The sequence below is a fragment of the Mus pahari genome, chromosome 13 (genome assembly GCF_900095145.1).
Source record: "Mus pahari chromosome 13, PAHARI_EIJ_v1.1, whole genome shotgun sequence".
NCBI classification, from domain to species: Eukaryota; Metazoa; Chordata; class Mammalia; order Rodentia; family Muridae; genus Mus; species Mus pahari.
Window position 1 is genome coordinate 57314808 of NC_034602.1, and position 9986 is coordinate 57324793.

At 47.8% G+C, this 9986-nt stretch overlaps 1 protein-coding gene across 12 annotated transcripts in view; it reads right to left on the bottom strand.

The window, feature by feature from the left end:
• The window catches only part of Apbb2 (amyloid beta precursor protein binding family B member 2), a 324110-nt gene that overhangs the window by 19184 nt on the left and 294940 nt on the right, over positions 1–9986 (bottom strand). For 6 of the 12 annotated variants that reach the window (XM_029545065.1, XM_029545071.1, XM_029545066.1 and 3 more), the window contains one exon: positions 1960–1965. The exons of the other annotated variants lie outside the window; for them this stretch is intronic. In XM_029545065.1, coding sequence (XP_029400925.1) covers positions 1960–1965 — 6 coding nt within the window. The remainder of the gene's footprint in view (positions 1–1959; positions 1966–9986) is intronic. 12 annotated transcript variants of the gene reach the window in all.

The following is a 9986-nucleotide window of genomic DNA, read 5'->3' on the forward strand; positions in this document are numbered from 1 at the left end:
GCAGAGGCAGGCAGATTTCTGAGTTCGAGGCCAGCCTGGTCTACAGAGTGAGTTCCAGGACAGCCAGGGCTACTCAGAAAAACCCTGTCTCGAAAAACCAAAAACCAACCAAACAAATAAACAAAAGAAAGAAAAACAAAAACAAAAACAAAACAAACAAAAAGGTTGCCTTGGTCATAGTGTCTCCTCCCAGTGACAGAAACCCTAACTAACAAATCCTGCATCAACTGGATGGCTTCCAATGCCACATGCCATTAAGTTACACCCCCCCCCCCCCCACCTTTTCGTAGAAGCTGCAAGCCAGCAGCGTGGCTCCCTGCAGAGGGCAAGGTGAGGATGCAATCAGGAGGAGACAGGCACAGGGACTTTGGCTAACTACTTCTAGCACCTCTGGAGGAAGATTTCTCTCCCTTTTGCTTCACATATGGAGTTGAGCATGGGGTTTGGAAATTTGGAAAGTGGCCTGCACCAAAACACAGACAGAGGGCCGGCAGGAATCAAAATATGGCCACGAACACCTCCAGGACCTAGGAGACAAATGAATCCTGCTTCCAAGACTAACTGCGCTTATTTTCAGATTAGACTTGGAGTGGGAGGTACAGGGTGGCTGGTCTAGAACCTGCCTGCTGCCTGTCTTGGGCAGTATTTTTCTGTTTCATCGTATCCAACATCAACTATACCAGGTGTGGGTATCTGGGATCAAGCTTGGGCTCCAACTTGGCAAACTTGTGTCTCCTTCTGCCTTGTCTAGGACGATGCTGAGTTCTGAAAGGAGCAGCCCAGCACCTCGCTACCTGGGGTGAACACATTCCGTACAGCCCGGGCCTCTCTGGGAAAGTTTCCCGAGATACGGACTGTGTAAACAGCAGGCTCGAGTTCTACCATCTGTCAGGAGTGAGGAGGCTTGAACAGAAGGCAGTACATTCTCCAGTGTGCACTCTCACTGTTAACATTCAGTACAGCTGTCATAGCTGTCTCCTAGTAAGGAGACCTGGACGCAGAGGGAAGGAGGAAGGGAAGAGCCGGCAAAATGTCTGGACACCTCCCCACTGTGGACTCCTGTAGGAGTTGTGGCACACAGAGGTAAGAGAGCTTATATCTCATGCTCAGCCCCAGGGTGTATTCCCCCCCCCAAAGGAGAACTTCTCTTAGGCACATCTTCTGTTAGTCCCCTCTCTAGCCACTGGGCAAGACAGAATGGTCACTACAATAGGGAGTGTAGCTAGAAGGGAGCCCAAAGCAAAGAGGAACTCATCCCTGGGTTTGTCTCTTCACTATGGCTGGCACTTGTCACAATGTCCTTCAACTACCAAAATTTATATATATATATATATATATATATATATATATATATATATATATATATATATATATATATATCCACTCCATCTATATTATATATCTCCATCCCATCATTTGGAGGCTGACATTCAGAGCATTTGAAACTGTATAAGCACCATGAATTTCCTGGGTATATCCTCTCCATGGATAACATCCTTCAAGGAGGACAGGAGGGTTCCCTGGCTGTGCCATGGCTAAGAACCGATACTGAAATGGACTGTATTACCCAGGAAACTTAAGAGAACACAATCAAAGTTCCATACTGTCACTCTTCAATGTGTCACAGGGGACCAATGTGACATGGGGACCCAAGCATATCAGTCACATCTCCTCCCCCGCATGCTGAGTCATTTGTTCAGTCATTGGTGAGAGAGACCCGAGACCTGGCAGGGTGGCCCTTATTCTCAGTCATTCAGCCCATCACCTTCCCCAAATAGGACCACACATGGAAGTAGGTTAGAGGCCCAGGTACAAATGATGAGAAGAGGCTACACAAGACAATGGCCTGCCTTGAGAGGCAAAGAGGCTGTGAGGATGGGGATGGAATGGAAGAAGCGGTGAGTTCTGCCAGACACATGAGATGCCAGGGAAGGGGAGAAGTGAGAAATCGCCAGTTACCTCTCTCTGAATCCGGGAAGGCATGAGGGAGGGAAGAGCAGAAACAGCAGGTTAGCATCCGTACTGTATCCAGTCTACAACGCAGCTCTCAGCGCCCGACATCCCACTGTGGTTCCCAACTTTGTAGCCATTAATAGCCTTTCTGTGCTTATTTTAGCCGCACCCTATCACCCAGAGGAGTGTATTTCGAGCCACACTATGATGAAGCCAAGAGTTGCCAGCTGAATTTGCAGAGGCAACAGATCAGCCGGGGGAGGTAACCAAGCTTAAAATATCACAGTCAAGTACAGGAGACTGTTTGTAGGAAACACTGGCAGGAACTTATCTTCAGTCTCCAGCCCCGGCTTCACACACACACACACACACACCACCACCACCACCACCACCACCACCACCAACAACAACAACAACCATGCAGAAACAATCAAGCATACACAGTCTTACCTGCTTCATGGCCCTTGGACATTCTATTAGAGCTGTGGCCCTGATACCCAGGAGCTTTAACAAAGTCCTTAGTGGGCAATGGAGAGGGACATAGGGCAGAAAGTGGGGGAAAAAAAGAGGTAGGAGATGAAGACTTCAAGGGTGCGGGCACAGAGCAGTGCCAAGAAGAGGTGTGGGTACAGAGCAGTGCCAGGGAAGAAAGGAAAGGGGTGCAGAGAGGAGCTGGGAGCATCTGGGGGTTGCGGGGGGGGGGAGAGGNGGGGGAACAACAGCAAGCTTTGAGTTTCATGATCAGAGCTACCCAGAGTTGCCAGGCGACATCTCTAGGGTCGCCCCCTATCCCTTTCTGTTCTGACAGAGGCATTACAGAAGGGCCCAGAGGCAGTGTCCTCTAAATGACACAGGTGTTCTGTAGAGTAACAACAGTTCAAGGAGGCAGGGTTCACAGGGACCTGCTCTCTCCGGCACACCAGCCTTGCTGCTGCTGTCACCTAAGCCAGCTGAGAGTGATAGTGAATATGCAATCAAGCATATCGCCAGAAGCATGGAGGGGACTCATCATACTCCACCCCAGAACAATACTTGCGGCATACTCCAGCAAGGGCGCAGGTGTGTGCGTGCCCACAAACCTAAGCAGAAGCTACAATGTCTCAAATGAAAAGCCACCAGAAAGCTTAGAGTGCATTTAAAATTTGTACCGTAAAAGGCTACAGTAGGCCAGGCGGTGGTGGAGCACACCTTTGATCCCAGGACCCGGGAGGCAGAGGCAGGTGGATCTCCGAGTTCGAGGCTAGCCTGGTCTACAGAGTGAGTATCAGGGCAGCCAAGGCTACACAGAGAAACCCTGTCTCAACAAACCAAACTAACCCAAACCAAACCAAACCAAACCAAACCAAACCATACCAAGCAAAAACCAAACCAAAAACAACCAAACAAAATAAAACAAATCAAAAAGGCTGAAATAGCACAGCACAGCACCAAACTTGTACCTTAAGGAGAAGACTCTAGAGGGTACAGCAAGCACAAATGAATTTTACACATCTACCTCCATATCCAGGGAAAAAAATCAGAGACCTCATGGGCCAAGCACCAGCACAGGTGTCACCTTTCATGTTTATGACTACAATACCACACACACACACACACACACACACACACACACGCACGCACGCACGCACGCACGCTATCCGCTGAGCTCTGGGGTCACATGGTCTGCGCAGGCCCTACCAGCAGCCTGACAAGGTCGTCAGTATGTCGTTCATGGACGTAGGAGAAAACAGGGTCAAAGAGTTTGAGGAACTTGGCCAAGTCATACAGCAGAACCATAGTGCATACAGGGCTTGTGACTGCAAGCCTGTCTCGGTTCTGTCTCTCGGATGATAAACCCATAGAGCCGAACAAGTTTGCTTACAGCAGAGCCAAAGGGTTTGACAAGGAGCACCGGTTCTTGAAGGATCAGGGAGTTCAAGTTTCCGGGAGAGACGCTTTAGGCTTAGGAGGTAGGCGGGGTTCAGGATCTTCTATGACAGAGCTTGCCTTCTCGTTGTCAATGTATCAGGCTCTTCCAGTATGCCAGGCTCACAGCATCAGATGACACACGAGGTCACCCATCAGTGAAGAGGGGACAGAGACACTAGCTCAGGGCATTCACGAGAAATGAGATTAAAAGAGATGGCATTTAACCAAGATGCAATCACCTGCTAGGCTGGTATGGGCAGTGTTTGGCCTTGAGGGTCTATTTGGAGGTTTTTGCAGGGGACTGTGGCTATGTGGGGGACAGTCTTTCTCTGTGGGACAAGATCATCTTCAATGAGGCATGCAGCTTTGGAAGGGCGCATGTGGGACAGTAAGGGAGTGGGAGGGCATTTGTCTCCAGATCAGCTCAATCAACCATGGTTATCAGTGAGATGACAGATGTCACAGCCATATTGCCCTCACATCTATAGGTGGCTTCTGAGGGACACTGTCTCTCATGGGAAGGCATTCGCTAGGAAGGGAATGTTTCTTAGACTCACCGCATGTTCTTATACACTCTCCTCACCCTGCTATCAAAGGCGAGCTTTAGAAGTAACACTTTGTAAGTCAGTGACCCTATGGAGTCTCAGGTTTTCTACCTCAGACAAAACAGGCTCTTAGAATGTCCTTATAACCGGTTCCTTCTTTTAACAACAACAACAACAACAACAATGATAACAATAATAAATGTCTTTTAGGAAGAATGTGCAAGTGATGTTTCTTTGATTCCATCTTGATTTACAGCAAGAGCTTTTAATTTCTCACTCCTCTCAAATGCTTCTGTCTAGTGTGTGACAACAACTTTGCCCAACAGCGGGAAATCTGAAGACCGAGAACATGATGTTTTCTTCTGTGTAAAGCCTTGGCTATTTAGACTCAGACCCATTGCAAGGGACTCATCTGAACGAACAACCCTGACACGCAGCTTCTATGTTCCGTCCTGCAGGAGGAACTGGGAAACATCGAAACAGAGTTAATTCTTTGGGGTTTACGAGATACTGCTTGCTTTAAGTGCTGAAGTAAAAACCAGCCATAAAGAGAGATTTCAGGGGAGCTCTGAAATGTCATTGGAAAACCCCCAACGAGTCACTGACAGTGGTAGGTACTCCACCACTCGGTACGTTTGCTAAATGAGAAACATCAACAACAAAACACCCATCGGCCCAGAGCTGGGCTTCCCACGGGATGAGCCGTTCTGACAGAGGAAGGGGCTAAACTTAGCCAGCTGCAAGCCTTCTCCCTTCGCAGGGTATATGGTGCCAGTGGGAAGACTCAAGTTCCAAGATTAGTTCCACTGAAGTAGCTCACCAGGGCTGCCTGATCAGCAGGCTCTTGCCGCAGCTCCTTGGAAAAACAAATGCAGAAAACGGGCACTGATTTCCTTAACACAAATCTCAGGCAACAGAGCTACTTTGTCATGTGCGCTGGCGTTCCTGAAAAACAGCATCAGGGACTGCACGCCAGAACGACACAGTATAGTATGGTTCTTTGAAAGAGGATGTCATCATCTGTGCCCTGGCCAAGCTGTTCCCCACTAATGAAAAAACACAACCACTCCTTTCTCACACCCTGGGCTCTCACCAGGCAATGGCCCTACTTATCCACTGTGGTGGAACCTGTACATGTGCTTTTTTTTTAATACTTCTCTTCATCACCGTGGGTCTTTGGATCTCTGGATGCAGAGTCACCATTGCTCATGTGACGGTGAACTGTGGTGATAAAAGCATCCGACAGGACAGTCCGTTTTCCTACCTTGTCTCACGTCCTTAGTTATCTGACTTTTTATTATCTGTTTGCCCTTAGTTGGGGCCCTTGGTTGCTTTGTTCTCCAATTTCATCTGTAATGTGGGCGAACCAGTGAGACACACATCTTTACAGGTCGGAGTGCTATGTCTGAGTCGATTCACAGAACTCCTGAGCTATCACGGGTGGTGGTGTGACCTGAGTGAACGTATGGGGGGCAAGAAAGGCAGGTCTCCCCCCCCCAATAACTTGTTTTGGATTATCACCTCTTCTGACTTCCAGTAAGAGTCATCTGAAACACAATTTTAAGGTCAGTTCTGGAAGGGATGGAACCTGAATGGCCCAGTAGACCCCTGTGGACTCTCCACCTCAGAACTGAGGTGAATAACAAGTCTATGCAAATCACCCATCTGGTTTCTGCCGAGATTCACAGGCTTCAGCTCAGGGACAAGACAGGGATGCTGTCCAACCAGGGATGCTGTCCTTCCTAGGACAGGCTCCTTCCCCCAGCTCCCACTTCCAGCCCTGGCCTCAGTAGCAGTCACAGACTGGGGCCAGAGAGAGTAAGAGTGCCTGAGGACTTACAATGGGTAACAATATTGAAATGCAAAGCATACTCTTCTCAACAAAGGATTTCTCCTGATTCTGGAGAGAAGACACAATAGTTAAAATGGCAGCTCGCTGAGGAGGGTGGGAGGGACAGTTAAAAGCAACCAAGAAATGGGTGTCTTGTTTTGCTTCATTTCCCTCCCAAGTCCATCTTGTGAAGAGCTGAAGAGTTCCAGCTTTCCTTTGTACAGCGTTACAGATCAAAAACACAAAGCTCGCCTCTCTGACCGAGAGGAAATTTAACATTTAGTTTTCAGATGGGGGAGTAATTCACGACATGCCCCCGGTTTGGAGGGGAAAAGTCTGAGCTCATTAAATAATGTATGTTATACGTGAATGGTGAAGGCATGGCTTTCTTTGGGAGAGCAGAGACGGTAAGACAGGAGACGCATGCCACCCAGAAGGCGTCTATCTGACGGAGTGCACGCCGCTCTTTGTTGAAGACTTTGATACAGAATGGGGAGATGACAGCTCTCCACACTGTGTAAGAAGCCCCTGCGGCGTAAAGTGCCTGGCAAGGCCTCGCAGGGATTCGGCTTGGTGGCACTTAGCATGCACAGAAAACAAAACCACAAACCCTAAGGCAAAGCCACTGCTGTGCCTGAAGGTAAATTCCTCTCTCCTGCAGACCCACTTCTTCGGATGGATGGGAGGGACCCTAGGGTAAATAACACACCAGTGGTTTGTTTTGTTTTGTTTTGTTTTATCATCTCTCTCTTTGATGCAAGCATTTTTGATAATCTATACATTCAGTAGTGTCTAGAGAAATGCAGACAACACTAGAAAGAGTCGTTCATCACTGCTGTTGAAATAAACGCAGGTTGTCTCTGGTCACAGGGCATGCTTTATAAAAGGGAATCCAAGGTCCAGAGAACTTGCGCTAACTTGCTTCAACTCCCATGACTAGTGGGCGGCCATTTACCCAGGAGAGTCTGGGCTGCATTCAGCTGAGCTTGGCTCTGCGTTGTCATGTGGGAACCAGATCGGCTCTAGTTAGCTGACTTTGCTCAGGGCCCTCTCGCGCAGGAGATGCAGCCTTGGTTCTCGGGACTGTTCCCTTTCCTTTTTCTCATTCTCTGTGTCTCGCTCTGCCTTTCTCTGTCCCTACCAGATTATGGTTTTTCACTGCTGGGGACAACAACAACAATTACCTGCTGTGTTCTTCTGTCTTCTCCCATTTATAGTCATCTCCAAATTCCCTGCCTTCCCAACCCTACAATCCTGGGCTCCCAAATATCCCGGGTTTCTTCCTGCTTTGGACCTTTTTGTCTATTGCCCATCTGTGCCCTCCCCCCAGCCTTGAGCGTGCTGAATCAGACCTTGTCTGCCACAGTCGGCTAGCTCACCTAGGGTGGAGTCTTCTGTCCTAGGTGAAGTCAACTGTCCTGCCACATCTGCAGCTTCCGGTAAGAAGCCACTACCTGGTGAGCAGCTGAGCTTGTCTTCCTTCCTGAAGAGATCCTGGCAAAGCTATGAGATCCTGGCAAAGTGGGAGATGGGTCTCCCCCCCCCCTTTTAAATTCAGACCCTAGAATTAAAACATTGAGCCTTGATCAGAGAACTGTCTTGGCTCGTTATTTCTCTCCGTCCTTCCCATCCATCCCCAGCTTTCCTTTCAGGAACCCAGTAACACGTGGCCACCGGCGACTATACCCATCACCCCGTGCTCTGTGCAGGCTCCCCTTGATCAATCACCATCACCCCTAAAAGGCTCCACTGCCCCCAGTCACAGCTAACTGGAACCATATGAACTGCCCTGTTATATACTTGTAAGTTCCCCCTCTCTGGCCCTGACTAAAACGTCAAGTCCATGTGAGCAGGGGCCTTTCACCTCGATGACCCATCACTGGCTGGCATGGGGCAGGCAATCAACAAGCCCTTTGGAATGAATGAACAGCTTGAACAGAGAGCATGGGCGCCACTCCCTTGCCAGCCTTAGGCATATTGGTGAGAACCTAAGGGCACTTTGCCTGCCCAGCTGGCGGGATTTCTCTTCCTCTGATTGTAATTCACAGACAGTTCTTTAAAAATGACTTCAGTTCATATCGCATTCTCATGCCATCTGAAGTCATGTTATAAGACACCCACTTCACTGCAATGGGCAGGAGGAGAGTGCTTGGAAGTTCATTAGTCTCTTGTGACTATCTGAAAGCTAAGCACATCTGTACTCGGTTATCTCCAGCAGCAGTGGCAATGATTTTCTAGAGTCCCTAAACAGATTCTTTCTCTGGGACATTTGTCTAAACAAAAAACAGTTCCTCTGGTCCTACAAATCAATACATAAATTTCCCCCAGATATAGATTTCTATCAAGATTTATTGGCTCCGCGGAGAATTTTCTTTATGTTTGTACTCTGAGAAATAAACTTTAGCTTGTTACTTGGGAAAAAAAAGCCAAGATAACAGGTGTGCAGAAGGAGAGGAGGTAGAAAGCTGTGGGAGATCTTGAGAGCATCATCCCCGAGGGCACCGTAGCATCATCCTCCCTGAGGGCACCGTATCCCAGCAAGAGTTACCCTCTCATAGTGTGACATGTGCACACTCTTCCTATTTCTAAGCGCTATTCTTCCTACTATTTCTAAGCTCTCTCTCTCTCTCTCTCTCTCTCTCTCTCTCTCTCTCTCTCTCTCTCTCTCTCTCTGTGTGTGTGTGTGTGTGTGTGTATGTGTGTAAATAGAGGACAACTTGCAGGAATTGGTTCTCTCCTTCACTATGTGAGCTCATGGGATTGAATTCAGGTTGTACGTGTGTGTGTGTGTGTGTGTGTGTGTGTGTGTGTGTGTGTATGCATGCATGTACATATTATGTGCATGCACACACACACACACAAATACATATATGCACTTTGAGGGGGGTGGCTGCACTCGAGGCTTGGCTTAGAGCCTTGTGAATGCAAGAAAAGGGCCTTACTCTCAAACTATCTCTCCCGTCCTGCTAAATTGCTCAAGCTAGCCTTGAACTTTGGATCTTCCTTCTCGGCCTTCCAAACAGCTGGGATTACAGGCCTGCATCACCGGACCTGTCCTTAAAGAAAGTTAGTCAATCAATCAATGTATCTTAAGAAAATAAAAATGGCAGCACCATCGATTTATTACTCTAGTTTTACTGCTTGGGTCCGCCTTTCTGTTATTATGTTGATACTTGGTAATTCATATACATCATGTTAAGAAAGAGTGTGAGAGGGGCTGGAGAGATGGCCCAGCGGTTAAGAGCACTGACTGCTCTTCCAAAGGTCCCGAGTTCAAATCCCAGCAACCACATGGTGGCTCACCATGATCTCATCTGTCATGAGATCTGATGCCCCCTTCTGGTGCCATCTACAGCTACAGTATACTTAGATATAATAATAAATAAATCTTTAGACGGGAGTGAGCAGGGCGGACGAGGCCAACTGGAGCAAGCAGAGGTCCTGAATTCAAATTCCTAGCAACCACATGATGGTTCACAACCATCTGTTCAACTACAGTGTAGTCATATATGTAAAATAAATAAATACATCTTAAAAGAAAGAAAGAAAGAAAGAAAGAAAGAAAGAAAGAAAGAAAGAAAGAAAGAAAGAAAGAGATTAAACAGCCTGACCTACAGAAATTCTTGTTGGAGGCTGTTTTCCAGAGCTGGATAAAGGTAACTGGGACTCTGACTTCCACAGGACTAACAAAACAAAACAACAAAAGCAAAAAAAAAAAAAAAAAAATCAATGTTCGTTCATTTCAGNTG